This window comes from Triturus cristatus, chromosome 1_1 (genome assembly GCF_964204655.1).
Source record: "Triturus cristatus chromosome 1_1, aTriCri1.1, whole genome shotgun sequence".
Lineage (NCBI taxonomy): Eukaryota > Metazoa > Chordata > Amphibia > Caudata > Salamandridae > Triturus > Triturus cristatus.
The window spans coordinates 130,731,823-130,755,213 of NC_140579.1; the positions used below are offsets into that span (position 1 = coordinate 130,731,823).

The window sequence follows — 23,391 nt, forward strand, 5'->3', positions numbered from 1 at the left end:
TAGGTACATGTAAATAGAGCAATATGTTTCATGAAGAACAAGAATAGATGTAAAGGGTGGGAGCCTCGCTAAGCATTAATATACATTTCTTTTATACCTGTTTCAGACAACACCACTGTTTATAAAATTCAGAAGCCCTGATGAGGGCCCCTGTACTTCTTGCCCAGGACTCGAAACGCGTTAACAAAATTTAAAACATTGAGGGATTGTGAATTTAATTTCACTCTAGATGGAGGGTTATTCCATCTACCCCTGGTATAGATATTCAAGTGCTCCCCTTGTTTGTTACGGAGACCTCATTTGTACTTCTTCAAGAGTGTCCAGACTCAAAAAATTTATTATACCCTTTAAATTGGGGCTAGAAATTGATGTTGTCTTTTTGTTCATGTCCTATAAATGTAGCGATGTTGTATTGTTGAATGCTTTTTGTAAATGTATAGTAATGAATGTAATGATTTATTGTATTGATTGTAGGAGAGTAGGATCTGCACTTACGGTGCCCCCACTTTTTTTCTGATGTATACACTGGTTTCTGGCTATAGTCTGGCTGGGTCCCTGCTAATCAGGGCCCCCGTCTCTCTGTTCTCTCTAAACAAATTTGAGTGCATACTAGATGCACTAGTGGTTGGATACTGTGGTACCTTATGAGCCCCTAGTATATGGTACTCTAGGTACCAAGGGCATAGGTACTTCACAGGCCTACCAGGGGCTGAAGCATGTATTATGCCACCCCTGGGAAGCAGACTAAATCTGACACCACAGGCCTGCTACTGCAGCCTGGGTGAGGTAGTGTTAGCACTTCTCACTGAGGTATAGGTTCCTATATATCACCATACACACACATATAAACCTATCAGTCACCAGTCACCTGAGGGCAGGGTGCTTGGTTTACAATGTGAGGGGGTGCCTCTGCCTGAGCAGGGCCCCTCTGCAGCTGGCAGGGTCTATTCCTTGTGGCTGTATGGGGATGCGGTTAAACCATATACTCTTAGGTGCATTATAAATGCTAACTTTGGAATGACTGCACCAAAACATGTCGTGTTTGGTGTCAAACAACTTGGAATCATACCCCCACATCAGTCCATGATGTGGGAGCATGATTCCACCCTTCTAGAGGGGACGACATGTGCCTACTGTGGTAACACGGTAGAAATCTGAAAGAGCCCTGGCATCACAAAATGGATGCCACCAGCACAGACACTGGGCTGCCCTCCTGCTGCTGACTGAAACTCGCAGTGGAGGAGGCCCAGCAATAGGCATCCTGTCACAGAGAGGTGTCACCACCTTCCAGACAGCATTTAGTGTATTGGGGCTGGGTGGGTGCACTCCTAGAGTGCTTTGAAGTCCTGCACTGGGGGAGCAGTAGGCTCCTCTGTGCATATACCAGCTCAAACCGGTTCAGGGGCTACCTGTCCCTGCTCTGGCGCGAAACTGGACAAAGGGAAGTGGGTGTAACCACCCCCTACCCTGACCCTCCCAGAGGAGTGGTCATAGAGCTAGTCCCTCCCCTATCTTCAGTATAAGATAGGAAACCTTGCCATTGCAAAGTAGATAACCCTGGACGACGCTTTACAAGAAGAATCCTGATCCTTCGACGTTCCACTACCTTTGGAAGACGGAAGAATCTCCCTTGGAATCAAGGAGTGACTCCCCTGCTTGGCAGGCACCAAAACTTGAATCAACGGTCGCAAACTTTCCCGCTCCCGGCGGAGTCCGAAGTCCCTGCAGCCCCAGAAGTGGATTTCCTGACTTCTCGACGGCCATTGTGAGTCCCCAGCAGAGCTGAGGCGAGTGGACCCCACGAGTGACGAGGAACCGCAATACCTGGGAACCGTGCACTATTGTCGAGTGCAACCCCTTCACGATGTTCTACGAAATTGTGCTTTGGACCACTTGTGGCCCACGCCTCCAGCAGGTTTTGCAGCGAAACTCAGAGGCCTACCCCGTCCCGAGTGACCGTGGGCTCCTGTGAAGCATTTCCTCAAGAGGCGCCTTTGTGATCCCTTGCCCGTTGGCTTGTGGGTCCCCCGAAGACTTTCTTATTGACTAAAAGGGCTCCTCTGGTTGCTCCAGGCCTGCCCTCACTCACCTTCTCTGGGTGAGTCCCTCAGACCTTGCTGGTCTGCACCATTGACTAAATTCACTTTCCACGAGATTTGCGGTTGCCAAGGCTTGTTGGCTCCAATCTGGTTGCCGACATCGCCATCAGCTGCAGAAGTCGTGGAACACTCCGAATCCAGCTGCTGGTCATCCTCGATCTCTCCTGGACCTCGTGAGCGAAGAGTCAAAACACCCTTGATCACCTGAAATCACCCGGCATCCGTGGGCATCCATCTTCCTGGCCCCGGGTCACTGGCAAGTGACTGTGAACACTGTCCCTTCAATTTTCAGGTCTTCTATATCTTGAATCCAGCCTTGGATTCTGCCGGACACTTCTTCAGTCTTCGCAAGCAGCAAATCTTCTTTGGTCTCCATAGAAAACAGCGACGCGACCCGACACCAAAAGACACCTATGCACCCGGCTTCCCTGGGTGAGGTAACTCGTGCACTCCGGTGCCCTAGTGTGTGTTGGCCCTCAATTTACTTACGTTGTAAGTGGCTTGCTTGTAGACTTCCTCAAAGTACCATAAAACTTTAAAAATCAAACCGCGACTTGCTCCATTGTACTCAATAGGGAACCCGCGGCTGTGTTCACACACTGCATGCGTCTCCCGTGGGTCTGTTTCTTACCTGCTTTCACTACAGTAGCGAAGCCCCAGCGATTCTACAGGCCCTAGGCCTTGTCATTCTGCAAGTCGACTTTCCTAAACCTCTTTTTTAGTATATGGTCTGGTATGCCCCTAGGGCCCCAGCCATATTTGTGCTTAACTTATTGTGAAACGTTGATATTTGAATGTGTTCCTGGCTTCTAATCTCATAAAGAGATTAGTAGAGTGTGTCTAGAAATAAATACATATATATTTGATATATATACCTGTGTGGTGTCCTTTCATTTGGTAATTCGAGAGATTATAAGGTAAAACAAGCTGCTTTACATTCCTCAGAGACTTAGCCTGAAGGCTGCTCTCCACAGCTACCACTAGGATAGCTTTCTTTAAAAGGATGTCTTAAACCTATCTACCATAAGAGTCGAATTGTACTGGTGCAAGGGGGCCACTATAACTAGTGAACAGCATATGCCAGGCCAACTTCTCACATTGATGTATGAAAACTTGATATGACTACATCGTGTTCTTTTTCACATAATGATTAATTTTTGAAAATCAGGAGAAATAGTTTGAATATGAAGGTAAAATAAAAATACCTGATCAAACAACTGAAGGAATGTGTTTGGTCTTCACGTTAATTCAATAGCGTACATAAATTGTTACGGTCCAGGTCATTCCCTTTTGTGCACAATTTTTAAAACATAGCATAAATTTGTTGCAATCAGTACGTTGAAACACTGTTGATTTATGCATTCTCAAATTGTTTCCAAGAATCACAGTCTATTGACATCGATGGAAACCCCAATTCATCCTGTTGATTTCTGGCTGTATTATTAATTTTCCGCTGTCAGTTCAGCCATTCAAGATTCAGTATGCGGACCTGCCCTGCGGTTAATATTAAGGTCCCTTGCATAACTTATAAGGATTCATGATTAACACCTTCTAACTCCTTGTTTTTATGTCAGTTTTCAGGGCCTGTTCAAAGGAGTTAAGGAATTTGATTAGTTTGCAGTTCAATTGAGGATCTGAGGGGTCGAACCCTGTTATTATTGCAGCACCACAGGTCCTGATTACTCTAACATTTAGAGCTTTTCTAAGTAAAATGACTCGTGCATTGTGACGTTTGGGGCATGTGCAAATTATATCGATAAAATCCTCTTTGTTAGTACCGCAAAGTCAGCATGATATAGGCCCTTTGTGCACCCAGGTTGGCTGGTCTGCTATTGACGGTAGTTTCCCAAAGCGTATGGCCATCAAATGTCTCTTTAAATAGATTGAGAATGTAATGCTCAAGTAAGGTGCTGGTGCAAGGGTCTTGTATGCAACCTTGAGCTAAAGATGTTATCAAATAGCAATGAGTGCAGTTTTGCTGTTTTGTTTATTACTTGCTTAAAAGACTGATACAGCAAGTTGTTCTTCCACAGCTCAGCTGTGCAGGTAGTTAGCAGGGATTTATAAAGATATTGGTTATATGGTGCTTTTTTTATCCTCATCCAGTTCTGTCCAAAGGGCTTTGTTGAGTGGAGAGTTTGCCGTGTTCTGTTTCAATCCATACCAAAGTTTTATTCTAGTATACATTCTCCAGATTGTTTCGTTTAAAGGGCCAAATTCAAGTTGAACCTGGGCTGGAGAAGTGGACTGATGTATCTGGAAGACATTTTTATAGGTTGAAACTAATAATTTGTTTAAAAGATCCGAGTCTTTGCTGTATAGAGCGATACTGGCATACATTAGCATTGGAAGCATTTTGGCCGCCATCACCGCGAGCAGAGGTTTGTATGACGTCCCCTTCAATTTTTTTGCCAGGGTCCTAAAAACGAATGTTATTGCACTCGTTCTCTGCGACATTTAGATTTTTTGCTCTAGATGATTCTGTCTGTTGTTGTAGGACCGGGGGTCACCAGGCCCTCTGGGGGTAACGTGACTCGAGCAGGTAGGCACCAAAGGCTTACGTGTAAAGTGACCATACAGCACACACATCCACTGAGACAGGAAACGCACGCAATAATTGACACCACACCAGTAGGTTGAATAAAACCAATCAGTTTTATCTAGATCAACATTAAGATCAAAAGCATTTCATTAGGAGTAGATTGGGCAGTTCATTAACATATCAAAACCTGATATGGGATCAAAGCGCAGCACCTGGCGATCCTGGGGAGCGTCAAACACAGCATTTACGCAAAGCGTTGCACATAGCAATTCATTAGCGCTTCAGACATGGCATGGAAACATAGCGCTGCACATAGCAATTCAATAGCGCTTCAGACATGGCATGGAAACATAGCGCTGCACATAGCAATTCAATAGCGCTTTAAAACATGGCATTTAACATAGCGCCGCACATAGCAAATCAATAGGGCCCCAAAACATGGCACTTAAACCTAGCGCTGCACAGAGCAATTCATTAGCGCTCGACTGGGCAATTCCTTCAAGCGTTAGTCACTGCAATTCCTTCTAGCGCTGAACATTGAATATCACTGGGTCAGACAGCAAAGCTATGAACCTGGCAATCAAACAAGGTATTAACTATAGCTTTTCCTGTGGGCATGAAGCGGGGTCTTTGAGACCACTCTCCAACAGTCCAGCCAGAATAGTGCGTCCCGCCAGGTAGGGGTGGAGTCGCTCTTAATGGTACCCTTGGTTCTCCACCATGTCCTTCCAGTCAGGCACCTAGTGAGGGGGCCGTGGCCCAGTTCATTCACGCTCTGTGGCAGTGGGGGTCTAGCGGCTCCACGATAGATTTCCCCGAGGGAGGGGCGTGCTCCGGGCCTCCCACCCTCCTCCCCGGGAATTACTTGTCTCTTCGGCCTCCGCTAGGCCCTTGCGCCGGTTTCTCAGTCGGGAGGGGCTCCCTCCTCCTCACAAGCCTCCCGCCAGTCAGCACTCTTCCCGGCGCTGTCCGGGGCCGGCGGGGACCTCGCGGCGGAGTCTCCGGGGGCCGAGAATCATCTGGGCCTTCTACAGGGGGGGCGCGCCCGCAGCCGCCAATCCCAGCGCGAACTGCGGGGGCACGGCTTCCTCCACCACTCCTCGGACGGCGGGGGCGGCGTTTGGCAGTCCGCCCCCGTCACGTGACCCCAGTGGCGGCTTCAAGGCCCGGTGAGGCCTACTTCGAATTCCGGTGGCCCTCTCCTCACGGAGGGCCGCGTTGCTGACTCTGCGACGGCAGCAGCGGGGCTCCGGTCTTCCTCGCGGGCCCCGAGGATGGCAGGGGACAGGCGACACGGCCCAGGGCCGCGGCGGTGAGCAGTTCTTTTTGGTAACCCCGACGGGGGTAGGAGAAATTAAGAGGTGGCCTGCAGCCTGGGGGGTGGCGATCGGTTCGGCGCCCAGCGCCCCTTGTTCCCCCCAGAAACGCCCCAGCTCAGGGTAGGTAGGCTGGGAGGAGTCATTATTGATCCTTGGCAATTCGGTGGAATGTGATTTAATAGTTCTATTTCTTTAAATAAGATGGATCAATCAATCAAACGACATTTGTAGAGCGCACTACATACCCGTGAGGGTCTCAAGGCACTGGGGGGGGCACGCTCCTGATCGAACAGCCAGTTCTTGAGTAGCCTCCTGAAGGTCAGCAGGTCTTGGGTCTGTTGTAGGTTAAGTGGGAGGGTGTTCCCGGTCTTGGCGGCGAGGTGGTAGAAGGATCTCTCGCCAGTGGTTGTTCTTTGGATGCGCAGGATGGTGGCGAGTGCGAGGTCGGCAGAGCGGAGCTGACGGTTGGGGGTGTAGAAGGAAAGTCGTTTGTTGAGGTAGGCTGGGCCGGTCTTGTGGAGTGCCTTGTGTGCGTGGGTGAGGAGCTTGAAGGTGATCCTCTTGTTGACGGGCAGCCCGATAAGGTTTCTCAGGTGGGGGTGATGTGGCCGTGGCGTGGTACGTCGAGGATCAGTCATGCAGAGGCGTTTTGGATGCATTGTAGTCGCTTGATGAGCTTGGTCGTGGCTCCCGCGTAGAGGGTGTTTCCGTAGTCGAGTCTACTGCTGACGAGGGCCTGGGTGACTGTTCTTCTTGTATCTGTCGGGATCCACCTGTAGATCTTGGGGAGCATGTGGAGGGTGATTGATGCTCACTCCAGAAAGGTGGGTCGTTCTTAAAGATGGCTTGAGGAATGCCGTTGGGTCCTGGAGCACCGTCTCCTCTGCCTTTCCGTCGTATACATACTATTTCGTCTGCCGAGTATTAGGGCAGGTCTGTTTTTTGCTTTGAGGGAACAGGTGCCATATTTGCTGTGTTGCCTAGTGGGTTCCTCAGTTGCGTAAGTACCTAGGTCCGTCATTACTGTTTGATTGCTCGTGCCGTCTTCTCCTTGTTTACTAGTATCAGCACCTCCTTGTGTGATGTTTTCCAATAACTCTTTTGCCGCTGCTAGATCTTGGTGGTGTCGACCCTCCTGTTGGTTCTAAAATGGGTGATTGAGAAATGTGATTATTGTAAACTTGTTTGATAGAAATTTAGCCCACTCATGTTTTTGTTTATTTGAGGTTAGCGTGTTCACCGGCCTGTTCAATTCATTAACCAGAAAGTGTTAGAGTTGGTATTCTTAGCACTACAGAGTAATTTAGACCAGAATTTGTCATAGTTATTTCTCTTTTCTTCCCATAGCTTTTTTTTAAACGCTTTCCTCAGCTGGCGTATGTTGTTCCAAGCTGTTTGATCCAGGTGTGTTGTTTTTAGCCTCCTGATTGCTTCTTTCAGTTCACGTTTCAGGGAGCCAACCTCTTCTGTTAATTTGATTATATTTTTATTTTTTGTGGCCCGTTGTTGTTTCCTGGACATTGATGTTGTTAGTTTTGTTGTAAAATATACCCATGCTTGGATTTTATTTAGGCCCTCGTTTTCACTTTCCGTTATTAGCCCCTTTAATTTGTTTTGGAATGCTTTTATAATTTTGTTTGACCATTTTAGACGTTTAAGATCAATTGTATGGATGCTTCCCTCTATAATGGTGTTAAATGGCTATGTTGATAAGAGTGGTCACTCCTAATTGTATACTCTATCAAACAATGGGATAGTAATGGCATCATTGATAATGAGAGGGCTCTGTAGTCCAGTCTGGATCGCGTCTTTCCTCCATGGAATGTGTATTTAGGCAGAGAGTCGTCTGTAGTTCTGCCGTTTATTACTCTCAATCCCAGAAACTCTAAAGTTTTTACCAGTTGTTGGCCTGCGTGATCTGGGCGTGTCATCTGTAGCTGGTATTGAGGTGGGACGTTCCATTGTATATTATCAGCTGCTACCTTCTCATCTTTGTCTGGGGTGTACATTAGATTGGAGTTAAAGGCCCCTGTAAGCACTATGTCCCATAAGGGATTTGTACACCTTATGTCTGTAATTGTGGCGATTAACTGGGTGTTGTGGACTTTTATTTTCTTGCTTTCGGATGTGCATACGTGTTGATCAGCAGAACTGTTTTTGATTTGTCGGCGATGTGTGAAGTTTAATTATTTGCATGTTGAGTCCCGGAGAGACTATCTGATCCGATTCGATGTTTAATGCTGTGAAAACGTAGACTGCCAAGCCCCCTTTCGACCGGACATATTTCTTTGTTTTGACTGCAGGTGAGGCGCATAATGTATATACCCAGCCAGGAGTAAGTCGTCCAATGGCATGTCTCCTGAAGAGCTATTATGTCGTATGTTTCCCAGTTTTGAAGGAGGCAGCCTTCTTTTAGCCATGTTTTTGCTCCAGCCATATTCCATGAAAGGAGGTGAATGTTTCCCTTGTTTAATTTGTCGGACAGCTTTTCCACGGGTTAGTTACTCTTATCTACATTTAGTGCGCCTGGCAGCCAGCTCTATTTGTCTTGATCTAATTCTATAGCTGCTTTATGATCTTTCTGCACCCCACTCCTCTGTGAGGCCGATAGACTGCTACCTTTTGCACTCTGCAGAACTAAGTACGCCTGTTGGTTGTCTTTCTTTTGTCCTGATCCATGACTTACATTATGGTTAGAGTTTGCAAACAGGATGCCAGGGTAGCGTGGTGTAATAAGTAAGCACAGCTTAATGCCCCAAGCTTCAAATTGTAAGTTATAGTTCATAATGAGCTGGACTTCTTCTTCTGACTGCCATGTGGTCAGCGTTTGTTCGTTGTTTGTATGATTTTCTTTTAAAATAAATTCTACGGCCAGAAGGTTCGATGAATTTAAATGTTTTAGAGCTGAGATTTCTGCTTACAATTTTAATATGTTACCCCTGTTTAGTATATCATGCCGTCTTTGTGATTCATATTCTGGTGCTAAAACTATTTGCTCCTTCATTAGTTTTTGCTCTTGCTTTGTACCCTGGATTACCTCTTCATATTTGTTTTCCGCTATTATTAGCTTCTTGTGTTTTTTTTATTTGAAATCTGAGGTTTCCATATTAGGCCATACTGCTCTTTCTGGTTTTGTAAGCTGGGGTTTCTAATAAAGACGAGTTTATATGATTAGCCTCCTTTGTATTTTTGCTTGTTGTTTCAGGGTTTCCTAGTTCGCTCTCTCGGGTGTTTACCCATGATGGTTTCAACTGTATGCCTTCTTTTATACTTGCTCCATTTTTGACTTGGGCGAGGGATCTAGGATTTTCCAATAAAGGTACCACCCCTTTGCTGTTATAAGGTACGTAAGACAGATCCTTTCGGCTCTCGTTTTTAACATTTGTTATATTAGGCCCTCAATTTCTAACTCATTAACTTCTGTAATGCCTTTGGTGTTTATTTGCCTCCCTTGTCTTGTTGTTTCCTTATTTTCTGAGCCCTCTGGGACTAGGGAGTTAGAGACTTGTGCCTTCTGTTCTATTTTTTCTGGCTGATCATTGCTCTTCCAGTCTTTTCCGTAAGGCTGGGTGCTTTGTAATTTTATGTTCGGGGGTTTTAACGTGCTTCCCCCCTTTCCCCTCCTACCAGAGGCAGTGACTTTTTGCACTACTCTCCCTGGAACAGTGTCCCCCCTTTGTTGTATTCATGGTTAGTATGGAGCACGGACACTGGACCATTAACTAGCTCCTGGTCCCCCTTCCCTCTTTTCGTTGACATTGTAACGTGCTTCCGTCATGTGACTGGCCAAGTCTCCTATTTCTGTTTTTGTACATGACTTTTGTTTGTTCTTCCCCAAGAATATGGTATTGCCTCCTGGTTTTCCCTAGTGTGTATAAGTATTTTTTCCCCACATTCAGCACCCGTTTCTGTAGTAGTGTCCGTTCCCCTTTGTTTGGTCTGATAAGCTTCTGCTAGGCTGTCACACTCCGCCTCCTCGTCCTTTTGATATCCGTTCGAGGGGTCAGCCGTGCTTGTTATAAAACTAGTCAAGTCTGTCCCAACCCTATTTACCCTAGTTGAGCTAAATATAGGGATTACTTTGACGGCCTGCTGTTTTGTTAGTAGGGCCATTTTGTTTCTTGCTTTTCTTTCACGCTTTTTTTGTCTTCGAGTCTGCTTCAATTATTTATTTCCATCCAGGTTTATTAAGCTTGATTCTTCTTGCATGGGCTCTTGGGGTATGGCCTTTGGGTGTACCGGGCTTAATCGATTTTGTATTCCTTGTGGTTTGGATGGTATTTTTATTTGCTTCTGATCTTTTTTTGCTGAGCATTGCGGATGTTGCACAGGGTTAACTGTGTGCTTGTCATGCTCTATGGCAATGTATTCCCTGGCTGCCGATTTTAACTTATTTAATGTTATTATCTGTTCTAGTAACATTAGTAGGAGACTCAATTTGTCGATTATCGAGCCACAAGCGCACTGGGCTGAATATTTAGATTATGCTCTTATTATTAAATTGTTCAGATTGTCCAGTCTTGTATTTATTCCGGCAATATGTATGGCAGTGATGTTCATTAATTCAATTTGAATGTCCAGTTTGTCTGATTGCATATGGAGAACCTTTGTTGATGTCTGCAATCTTTGTAATAAAGTTTAAAAGAGATCCAGGTAGCTACTTTGGTCCCACGATGTCTCCTCTTGTGCTAATTGTGATTTCCATTCTAGTTTGGTGAATTGATTTTGGTTAAGTAAGTAGCTAATATCATGAGAGGAGTGGGAGGAATTGTTGTTATTTTTGGTTCTTGTATGTCCATATTATTTTGTGTAATGACATTGAGCGTTTCTCCGGTCGGTGTTCCTGGTTTAATATTAATGGCATGTGAGGAATCCTTGTTGGGTGGAGGCCTAGGTATTATCAGCCCTGAGGCATCCAGTCCTTCTGAATCATCTTGATCGCACTGATGAACCTGTGCTGCTATTTTTAAGCTTTGTGTTAACCCAGTGTTGTTGCAATCTTAGGGGTGGAATACGTCGGATTTTCCTGGCTTGTATAAGAATTCATTGTCGCTGTTTTTGTTTTTGTGTTTTTTCCTCCAGTCATCTCTTCTATCTCATACTGGGAAGGACCGAATGCTTCGACCTTATTTTCTAATATATCGTCTATGTTGTTATTTGAGCCCTTTATCTTTTCATCTATTGTTTAAGAATAATTTCCCATTGTTGATGCCGTTTTCCCTTTAATGCTGCCTCTAGGATTACCAAGTTTGTTCCTGCCAGGTCGCAGTTTAATGAATTCACCAGGCCGTTTGAATCCCTTGTGATGTGCATAGAGTCCCTTTGCATTTCTTTTGTAATTTCGCAGGGAACTGACCGCTGAGGGGCCAATAGCGTCAAGAGACCTGGTACCTCTCCTGGCATTGAGTAAGTTATGGCTCTGGGGTCTTTGAGGAAGGAGAATCTAGAGCTCAAGCTTGAGTTACTTTTTCCGTCTCTATCTGTATTTCTGAACATTGTTAAGATTGGAGTGATAAGAGGGCTCTTTTGAGTATAACCCGGGTCTTCAGACTTAATTGTTTGTTTTATATTCTGTTTTTTGACATCTTGCTTTATGCCTTTAGACTTCTGGCCCGGTGTCTGCCTGATTCGGCCGGATCACATTTTTTCTCCTCTCTGGAGCCACCTGCTTCTTGTCCCTGTTAGTTCTATGTTGGGTATTAGGTGTTGGGAGGTGCTCGGCTTTCTCTATGTTGGCTGTCTACCTGCCTGTAACCACAGTTTTCAGGTTATCAATTTGTTAGGTTGTCCTGTTGTCCAGTTGTCGTGCTTCATTTAAATTAAATTAATTTGTGAGCTGATAAGGATGGCTAAATGTGGCAAAAGGCAAGACAATTAACAGCCTGGTAGGGGCAGAGCTGACAGGCAGTTTGCGGGATGGCAGCCTGGCAAGAGACCCAGCAGGGATTGGCCGACCCGCAAGCTGCACTCAGGCTGGGCCGATTCCGCAGATGGGGATTGCGGGTCGGGCCACTTCACTCACTATGAGCCTTGGCCCCCTGCACTTAGGCTTTGGACAGATCTACCGCTGCTTCAGGCGCCCCGCCACACCTCTCAATGCCTGATCTGCTGTGCTCTGCTTCACGTACGGCGGAGCACTGCGGGTTGACATAGGCACTTGCCAGGCTTGTGTTTGGGCTGAGGATTGTGGTTGGTTGTTTTGACCCACATGATTCTGGTACAGCTATTTGCCATTTAAACAGTAATGTAATGTGAAATAGAGAACTGACAAAACTCTTTTCAAGCTGCCTCTCAGCACAAAATTGCATGAGGTAACCTTCTGGTCAACAAATGGAAAGAATCAGTGTACTTGGATTAAACGGACATCTGGTTTACCGCTTTGTAAGGTAGTGTCAACTAAAAGATGCCTGTTGAACATGTTGTCTTGTACTTGCCGCATCCTGATTAAATGCAATGCATATTCTCTTCAACTTTGGCCCTCAGTGACGTTAGGCATTACGAGTAATACTATAGCGTACTAATGAGTGCAACAGTATCAATCAAGAATACTTACGTATTATAAAATTTTCTAGTATGTGTTGGACAGACAGTTGATTGTAAAGGTCGCTTTGACTGCAGATGACACTTATTTGGAGCAGGTTCACTCTTTGAACATGTAGTTAATTTAAATAATTTGAATGTGTTACAAGATTTATATACAGTATCTCTTCAATGAGGCATGGATTGATTGGTTTAGAGTATTACTGAGATTAATTGAGATTTGTAAACATTAATTATTTCCAGTAAGTAATTTTCACTCCAGTGTTTTAAAAAAAACTGTTAATGTGAATTGCTGAAGGATTTTTTTAGATTTAGTAGATTCAGAATATGTAACCTGAAAATACTGGTGTGACAGAAGTGATCAGAACATATTTGAACTTTGTTCACTAAAGTGAATTTGTAGAGTTTACTATCCAGCCCGCAAGACAATTATTGTCTTCAAAGGTGCACTGCTGCTTTGTGTTGTCCTCGTTATAATCCATGCGCTTAAACTCATCATCGCGCATCTAGAGTGTCTTCCTAATTCCTAGGATACCTGGTCAAAACTTCGAAAACCACACCAAATGGGCAGCCTTCTGCCCTCTTTAAGCAGCCTCTTTGGAACTTATCACCTGTTTTCATGTGCTGTATCTACAGTTACTCCCTTCGGCATATTTATTACACCTGAAAACCTCACCATCATAAGTGTTCCTTGTGTGTAGCACCTTATTGTCAAACATTATTTTTCTCCGTACATTTACTTTCTTGATGTTTCTTCTCTTGATCGTTGCTTTTGTTCTTTTTTGTTCTTTTATTTGACTTATGCGCTTGAGTGTTTCACAAATGACTCCAAAGGTAACCATTGTTCTGTTCAGTGCTGACAAACAGGAACTGCAAGGTATTACTTTGAGAATCTATATAGCAGGACATCATAATGCCACTCCCTAATCAACAGGTACAGTTGAACATCCTTAGCATCTGCAGGAGTGTAATGAGAGCAGGCTAGTCCTAAGTGAGGATGCCTTTGGAAGTGGATCAAAGCACGATAACTACCATCGGAAGCAAAACGATACCTGCTGACAAGTCTTAACTCATGGGTAGGGGAGATGGGGGTAGAGCCATGGGGTAACCTCCGCACGACTACCCCGGATAGCTTGTAAATTCTCTCAAATCAATATTTAATACGTTAGTAGCAGATTTACTAATTCCAAACAAATATTTAGTTTTTCCTATGTTTTAGGTTAATGCTATTATTGTCAGTAGGCCTGTCAAATACTTGGATCATGATAGACCTGCACTGTGTGATTTTAGTTAATATGGTGATAGTTCTACAGGAGGTTATGTACAGGCAGTGATGTTGGAGAATAGGAGATTTCTATGTCATCAAGGACGTCTGTGGCCGAGAGGACATAGTGGAACACACCCTCTCTGCCCTCTATGCATCCAAGGGAACTGGGGATTATTAATGTCTCTGAGATTTGCTGGGGAGGTAGCATTATCTAGTTTTTGTGAGGTGAGTGCGGACTGGTGTTGATTCCCCTACCATAAAATTATTTATAGGGCATATATTCATATAGAAGAATGAAGCGCTTTCTAGCATTTCTGCAACAAAGGAAAGACAGATCTTATTTAGCTCTTATGTGAAGAAATACGTGTGGACTTGATTCTCATGGTTAAATCTGGAGTGTTCCCAGGTACATCTCGCCATAACCAGTGGTGTTTTTGTCATTACAGTCTCTGTGAAGCACATTTCATTTGGAAGTTCTCAGGATCGGAAGCTTTTCCCGTATAACTGTGCCCCAGACCGACTAGGCAATGAGCTGGCCCCCATCAGAGGGAATCCCCAGTGTGGACCCGGTAGCTACCGAAACGAGGAGGTAAGTCCATGAAAGAGCATCATATATGATGTATTCTGGTGGGAAACAAGGGTCAGGGATCAGACAAGAGAGCCACTTAGGTGAATAGGTCAGGTGAGGAATTTATTCATAGTCCTTCATTGTTTGTGACCAGGAAATGCTGTTCGATTTTAAAGACCTCTGTTTAGGAACATGAAGGGACTAATAGTTCCCATGATCGAAAAGGGCAAGGTATATAGAACTAAATAAAGATGGTAGGGTGTATTTATATAATTAATTTATTACACACATAATTCAAAACAAATTACATGTGAATGTGGTTCAATGTAAGGTCGGCAAGGTAGTAGCACAACTTCCCTGAAACAGTAAGTTTTAACAGTTCTCCAGAAGGTTAAAAGGGTATAGTTTGTTAGACTCTAAGAGAAATGTTCGGCATCAAAAAGATGTAGGTTCGCAGTTTTGTGGTTTCCTTGGGGTCTTCTGAGAGGCTGATTATCCATTAACCTGAGTGGGGGAATCAAAACGTTATACGACTGCTACCCTGCTAATTTAAGGCTGCATGAGATCACCTTCCTTCTTAAACTACCCCACACACGATGAGAGCTCCTCTGGCAGAGACAGCAAGAAAGCTTTATTTGTATAAAGAAAGTTAAAGTATCGTTAAAAGAGAGTTCAGTTTTACACCTACTTTGCTGCAGCACCACATTAGGCTATCAGCTGCTGAAGCACATCCACCATATCTACCAAGTAGTCCAATGTGTGACATGTTGAACCATTCCTGGCTCAATTGAGTCAATCATGTATGCACCTTCTTGGACAAACAAAGAAAGCAGATTATGTTGCACTGTATTTTTTCGTCCTCAGCTCAAGTCAAACTCCAGGTTTGGTGCTGAGCCAGCTATTTGAATGAGATCTGTTAATGTTGCTTTTTACTCATGTAATGTACATCAGCCCCACATGTTAACTTTCAAATGTGTGTGTCTGTTATTTTCCCCCACTAATGATACTATTATACGTGTGACAATAGGTCAGGTAGAGTTAAACAGATGTTGTTGTCTGTGGCTCGCATGTGTCTGGTTTGAAATCCTCAGCAACTTGGTTCCAACAGTGATAGAAGCATGTTACACAAAAGAGAACATTTCCATTCTATTATTCAAACTCTTTGCATACTGGTTGCTTTTTGTTTAGTACACAATAGTTCCATTTGCAGCAAAAATGTGTTATTCTCTCAGCCACTTTTTGGCTATTCATTCAATTATCTGATATTTCATTTGTGTGTCCATATTCATGAAGGTATCTTGACACAGATGTTTTTTGTTCTTGTTCATTGTGAAGCTTTTGAGTCAATATAACCTGTTTTAATCTTATGTTTGGTTTGCCTACATATATGTTTCCACATTGACACTTCAAGATGTAGCTTAAGTTGGTGGTGTCACAGGTAAATATACCATGTAATTTGTATTTTTTACCCATTTGCGGAGGAATTAAATAACTCCTTAGAACGGTTGCATTACTGCGTGACTGCAGTTGTGGAAAGGGACTAAATCACATTTTTGGTTTGTATTGTCAGTTTTCCTGGCTTTGTTTTGCAAACATTTTTTTTAGGTTGATGTTTCTTTGGTAGGTACATTTTGACATCAAGGAAAACACACCTTTGAATTAAGGTTTCTGTTTTAGTCAAGATGCTGGTTTTGATCTTTGTGCTATTAGTGGATTGTTCAGATCCAAGCACATATGGTATGGAGGAGCTCTTATTTCTCATAAGTAACAATTTATCTTGCTTTTGGCCATGATTTTATTTTTGCCTTCTTCAAGAGCTTGTGTTGTGTACCCTCTTTCAAGAAATGTGTTGCAAGTGTCTCTCTTTTGTTACTGATATTCTTCAGGTTTGGACATGATTCCTTTGAGGCTCATTAGTGGAGACAGTGTTAAATTGTTCTCAAGAGACCCCTGGTGAAAGCTAGCATGATGGAGTAGATTATTTTAGCTGTTGTTAAAAATATAGTGATCTTTAAGGGATATCTGTACATCAATGAAAAGTAAACTTTGATTTTGAATATTAGCTGTAATGTCAATACTAGGATGTTTAATCTGCAGCTGGCCAATTTAGTTGAACACATACTGATCAGTGTATCTCCACAAAATTATGAAGCCATCGATAGTGTGTTTATAAAGAATGAAATCTAGAATCAATACAGCATCCCTGCAGATATGTTTTCTTTTCAATCATTTCATGAAGAGGTTGGCATCAATAGGGGCATCTACTGAACTCACTGAGGTGATCTTAAGTTGTAGAAGGAACGTTTATTGGCATTCAAAGTAGATGTGAACTAATATAAAATGTAATAGTTGTAGTAAGAAAGTTGTTTAACATCCGGTGTCGGATTGTCCAATAGGAACCATTAACTAACTTTCCAATCTTGAAAAGAATTAGAGTTTTACATAGCTTTAATAGCTAGTGCGCACAAGATGAATTCATTTTCATTAGGCAGATCTTGGCCAGCACCAATTCAAAGATCTGTGGTGTTTTCAAGCTCTGCATATGAGTGAGCTTTCCAGGTTTTCTTTTTTTTAAGTGGATGTTCTTTGAGTGCCACCAATGTAAGATATTTCCAATTCTAAGGCATTGGTATCAGTTCACTGTCCATCAAAGCATGATCTAGATTGGCTAAAAAATATTTCTAGTTCAACTGGATCATACAATTCTCTTGCTTTGCCTTGCACAGTCACCAGCATAGTTACTGGAACAAGCAGGCCATTCCTAATTTATTTTGTCTTAATAATGGGGCATAATAAAAGGAATTGCTTTAAGAAGGAGATTTGTTTCCTATAAAAAGTCCACTGCAAATGAGACTCTATGTCTGTTGTTTGTATTTATAGGGGCATTCTTGAATGCCTGGATCCTTAAGTGTACATGATGATGGCATAAAAGGCAGACAGTCATTGATCTAGGCATTTGTTTGTTTGATTCCTTTTTAGGTCTCGCCTAGGCAGCGCTCGCAATGTTTCTTTGAGACATGCTGTATTCAGGATATGGGCATAAAGCTCTGCCTACTTTCCGCCCATCTTTTTAATTGGCTCCAGTCCCTGTCCTTTGTAAATGGTGGCTTTTCATTGGTCATTAGGCTTAGTAGTCCCTCCTTAGTACCGCCTTGTCTCTTCATGTAACCTCCCATGAGGACACCCATGTTACGCCGTTGGCTTTAATTACAGCCTCTAGGCACTATTTTCTTAAAGGCCTTCAGAAAGGACACTCACTTGGTCCTAAACCAGGTTGGCAGTGGTTACTTAACTCGCTAGGACTTCTCACATTCCTATTAGACCTTCTATAAATTTCCCTTCATCAGGTCCACATAGAGTACAACCTAATCCGGAATTAATATAATAATTATTTTGTCACGTTTCAAAGCTACTAATTGTATATGTGGACATTCCTATTGGAATGTACTTGTTGTACTGTCTTGCATGCAATGCATTATGGTTATGGTGGATTTACCATATTTTCTGCAGGGTGCACTACCATATGTGACCACAAGTTTATGATGCTCACTAGGGACCTCTAGGAGCAGCTTGTGGTACTGCACCCAGACATGCAGTGCTGGTGCCTAGCTCACTAGAAACCTCTAGGAGCAGCTTGCGGTACTGCACCTAGACATGCAGTGCTGGTGCCTTGCTCACTAGGGAGCTCTAGGAGCAGCTTGCAGTAGTGCACTGGGACATACAATGCTGGTTCCTGGCTCACTATGCAACCATTTGCCATGCACTAGGTCTCGCATTGCTGAAAGTATGAGCTATAGGCGCTGCATTATTATTTGCAACGCCAATGTCTCAAACTTTCAGTAATGCAAGACCTATTGCATTGCAAATGGTTGTTTAGCATATTCTATGGTTTCTCTGGAATTCAGTGGGTAGTTGGAAATCTAAATTTAGAATTTTCAGTATGAAGGTAGCCAGACGTGTCATCATGTATTCACCTTCTAATTCTGTGACACCAAAAATATATATATTGTCGCCAATATCTGTCTTCAAGTTCATAAACTTCTCTTTTTTTATGATTCTAGAGTTCATTGCTATAGCACTTTTGTTTCAGTGGCATCCAGCTACTTTTCCTACCTGTCATGTTGAGCTTTAAAAGTAACAAACTCATTGTGCAAAGATTTTAATTCTTTATTCATCTCTGTGGGCTGTTGTTCCTCTTTATTTATCAAGACTTTGATATCTTTCAGTTCCAAAATAGGTGATTTCTAATGTGACTGCAACCTAATTTGATCAGGGGCTTGTTGGGCCTTTTAAGTCTTATTCTTCCCTCCAGTCAGGACCTTTGAAAATAGAAGCCGTAAGGAGGATCTATTTACTTCCATCTGTAATGTAAAAGAGAGGCATATAGCAAATGGCGAGTCTGGCTAGGATACACCTTTATAGATCGTTGTCAGTTATGGGGGCATGTACCTACCCCTGGAATTCGGTTTAGCAGGTGTATTATAGTGTAATAATCTCCTTCAAGCTGTGAGATACAGAATTTTCAAGAATGACTGTACATTACTTTGTGCCTTCCCCTAAATACTTATTGTTCTGTGAATGCTAAGTGTGTCAGACTTTTAAGTCGTTACTAGAGTGTGCTGGGCTTGCAGCACTTTTCCTGCATGGTTCTGTGGGGAAAAGTGGCTGCCTTAAGAAGGACATAACACGTCATCAACTCGTTTCTGTCCCAGTCTACTATGGGTACACCACAGCAGGCTGAAATGGTGTTCTCTGGTCAGTAGTATTTTGGTAAATCTGCCACAGTGCTCTCTCACTTTGGCGGCTGCTGCAGTGCTCTCTCACCTAAGCGGCTGTTTCTACATTCCTCTAATTCATCTCAGTAGCAGCAGCAACATGTATCGCAGGAGAATTGTCGGGAGGCTTCTTACCTATTTTTTCTCTTCAGCAGCACCAGTACCTTCCCTGTCCCATCTACCTTTCCTACTTTGTGGGTTGCCATGTAAACCTTCTACAACAGGATTTCACCGATCACCTGTTTCCCTGATCTGTGGAGCCCCATTCCTTGAAACCATATGGTAGAGAGCCCAGGCGACAGGTGACATTTAGATTTTTGTCTCCAAATAAGATTGTAGTGCCCTTTGAGGCAGATGGCTTTTATAGTACAGTGCCTGAATGTAAACAGTCATTCACAAGACATCTGTGTCAATATATTGGCCGTTAGGAGTACTCGTTTGTCGAAGTACTTTAGAAGTTGGTCATCTTCCTCACACCCTGACTATGTCTACTTTGGTGTTGACTTTTCTCCTTCCACGTAAAGAAACAAAATAATCTCTTTAATATAATAGTCAATTTAGATGACTTCGTACCTCTAATAAAGGTCACAAACAAATTGGCAGATTTTCTGAATGAATTACATCAGTTGGAATAAATTGATAATGCTCTTTAAACATCAAAACTGTGCAATAACCTCCCTTGATCAGAGGAAGGATAATGAAAGAAATCATGAAGAATGATCTCCTGAGGGGAATGAAAAGAGGAGTTGCCTTTTAAAGGAAAGAATTATGCCATCCTCTAAGATCTTAGAATAGGAGGTTGATAAAATAAAGCAGGCAATTCTCCCATTCTCCTCTCATCCTAATAATTGATTGCGGAAAATAGCCAAATCAGATAATCAAGGCCCACTCGGGGAGGTTGATGTTAATTTAGAAATTCAATTAAGTCATAAACTGAATAAAAAGCCACTCCGTAGGAAAAAACGTAAAATCTGCAGAAGTTAAGGCTTCAAATGGAAAGAACGGACGAGACTTCAAAACTGAAGGGTGTTCCCAAGGTGGCGCAGTAGGGCAAGAAAGAGGTTGAGAAATAGAGAAACCTTTAAACATACATGACACTAAGACATCACCTTCCAGAATGCTTTAATTTCAAACCATTGAGCTTTTAGAGTAGATAGTGAAAGACTAATGTGGAAATATTTAACAAAACTGTAAGATAGACATCAAAGAGCAAGAATCAGGATACCATATCTGTAGAGCACCATTTTTATGTTTAAAAAAAAGCCCAATGTCTACAATAAGATTTCAAGATTGATAATCTTCTAGAACCCTTGAAGACTTGTTCTGCCACTTTAGCCTCGCAATGTCCTTACCGCGAGGGACATCTTCAGAAGAAGAGGAAGACTGGATGGATTGAGAGCAGATGGAAATAGAGGAAGGCTCCATGGAAGAAGGAACTGCCAGAGAACTGAGAAGTGGGAACCAAGACCTCTGTGACCAAAATGGGCCACCACTGTTACTTATGCACTGTCCTCCTGAATCTTCACAAGTGTTCTTGAAATCAAAGGAAATTGAAGAAAAGCAAACAACAACCTCTTTGGTCACTTGACAGTAGTGCATCCATCCCCATGATCCTTTTTCTGGTAACTAAGAGCAGAATCTTGGTAACAGGGAGTTATTCTTGGAAACAACCCAATCCACATAAGGGGTGCCAAAACTCCTGCACAACCTGTGAAAGGTCAACTTTGATAAAGACAGATTCTAAAATGATGCAGATACTCTGCTCAACTAAACTATTCTTAAATTATCATGATTCCCGGTATGGAAGCCATCTAACTCAGGGATCTTGACTGGATTCTATCCTGATGATTGATATATGTCACAGTCTCTGTGTTGTCTGACCTTAGCACATTTCACTGAAGTACCCACATTCGGAAGTGGAGTATGTCCCAATGAATTCAGTGAGCTCCCTCCAATTGGTGTATCTGAAAGTGTTTGCTAGTGACTACTACAGGTGGATAAGATCCAAAGTTGTTCCCAACCTGTTGAAGTGGCATCCATGGTCAGAACTTACTGGGGCTTCGGGTACACCACCTTTCTCTTACCATACCACTGGAATTGAGATTTGAACTCCTATGAAACCGGAACTACAGTGTACATGGGTCACAGCACCGGGTACCAATGCTTCTGAAGATGCCAGAGAAGAGGATGAAGATAAAGTTTTGTCCACTGGACTATAAAAACAAAGGCTGCCATATGTTCCTGCACCACCATCATTTCCGTGCTGGAGCTTCTTTAAGAGATAAGGGAGCAGACAGCAATTGTCAAAAATGAACCACTCTTTCCTGTGGTTGAAGCAACTTTCCCAAGGCTGTCATGAATTTTGCACTCATGAATGCCAACCCCTTTGATGGAGTGAGCTGACATTTTGGAAGATCTTGTAAAAATCGGTGATGATTCACAGTCTCCTTTGTAATCTCCATCTACAGTTTCCTTTCTGATGGACTATAGATTGACCAGTCTTCCAGGTACAGAAAGATCAGTACCCTCTGGAAATGAAGACAAGCTACTCTTGAGGATACCACATTCGTGAACACTCTTGGTGCTGACCTAACCATAAGGGGAGAGCTTTGAATTGCCAATGCTGATCATTAATGCAGATTCGCAGAAACCTCTAATACTTTCACTACAGAGATCTGTATATAAGCATCTGTATATAAGCATCTATTAAGTGTATTGTTGACATGAAGTAATTTTCAAGAATCAGCAGAATTATTCTCTAGTAGGTTTTCATTTTGAAAGGAACATTCTCCACATCCTTGGTTCCCCTCTTGATATCTATTACAATTTGATAACCCCCATTTACTCTGGGGACTATAAACACAATAGAATACATTTCTTGACCATTTTCCTCCTCCGTAACCGGTATAGTAGCTGTTTTGGTCACTAGAGCCTGTGGTCTTTCTTCCAGGGCTTTCTTCATGATTGGGCATCTTAGATAGGGCATAGGTATGATCTCCCGAATATTGTGGAGGAGACACAGAGTCTATCCTGTATTCTCTCCGCACAATGTGTTGAACCCGTACATTTGAAGAAGATTTTTCCCATTCCACTGGGAAGTGGCGCATCTCCTCCCCACCTCCAACTTATGGCAAGCAACTTCCTAGACCTCAGCATAGTCAAGAATGAGGCCTTGAGACCCCTGGATCCTGCTTCTGTTTCTTCATATATTTTTCAAATAAAGAGCTTCTCTGGAATCATCACTATATTCTGATCCAGACATAACAGAATATGCATCATTCTGGTTCCATAGATCCTTTGCCACTCGATTCCACTTTCTTCTTTTTAAGTGTTGTCAGAGTCTCAATAAAATAATCTCTGCTCCTTCTCGTCACCTCTGAAATTTCTTGACCTCTTTGGCAAAGTGGACTTTGATGAAGCCCAAGGAGAAGAGGAAAGATGCCTCCTCGTCACAGAATAGTGACGGTAAGCAGACCACCATAATATGAAGCTCGTACTGCTTATCAATGTAAAACAGAACTGGGAGGGCATTCCAAAATATTTCCTCCTGTCGATACTCCCGCTGAGATTTCACATTTCCACCTAAGCCTGGCAGGGAAGAAACATGATAAAAGAACGATGCAGGTTGAAGCTTTTGCACAACCTCAGCACTCCTGAGTCCAAGTCCTGGGAGACTGGAAACAACAAGCATTTGCAATGCAAATAGGTCTCACACTTGTGAGTTAGAGATATTAATGTTGTAAATGACAATGTTTTACCTATACATTTTATTTTTGGATTGATTGAATGTATGTGGTGTGGAGTGTTAATATCTGAGTTGGATTGGAATTGTTAGTTCTGGAACTGTGCATGGTGGAATTGTGTGAAGTGGATTTGTGTAGTGGAATAATATGGCAAAGTGTGCAGTGGAATTATGTGGATAGTAATCATGTGGTATTAAGTGTACTGGAATTACGTGAAGTGGGGTTGGGTGTCATGGATTGTAATTATTTGAAATGGTATTGTGTATGGTGGAGTTGTATGCAGTGGATTTTACTCATGTGGTGTGCTGTTGAATTTTGTGGTATGATGTGGAATGTTGTGGTGTGGATTGGATGTACGTGGTGTGTTGTGTTGTGTAAATGTGTTGATTTGGATTCTGTGGTTTGTTAAATTATGTGGTGTGGAATGGAAATGTGTATAGTTGAATTATGTGGTATGGAAGTGTGTGGCATTGAGTGAAAACAGTGAGTGGTATTATGTGGCATGGTGTAGAATGTATTTATGTGGAGTGTTACTACC

The 23,391-nt window shown here is 42.9% G+C and overlaps 1 protein-coding gene across 1 annotated transcript in view; it reads left to right on the forward strand.

Annotated features, from left to right (window-relative positions):
* Positions 1-23,391, forward strand: part of CIMAP3 (ciliary microtubule associated protein 3) — a 165,166-nt gene that overhangs the window by 36,468 nt on the left and 105,307 nt on the right. The window contains exon 2 of the mRNA XM_085615411.1: positions 14,214-14,356. Coding sequence (XP_085471537.1) covers positions 14,214-14,356 — 143 coding nt within the window. The remainder of the gene's footprint in view (positions 1-14,213; positions 14,357-23,391) is intronic.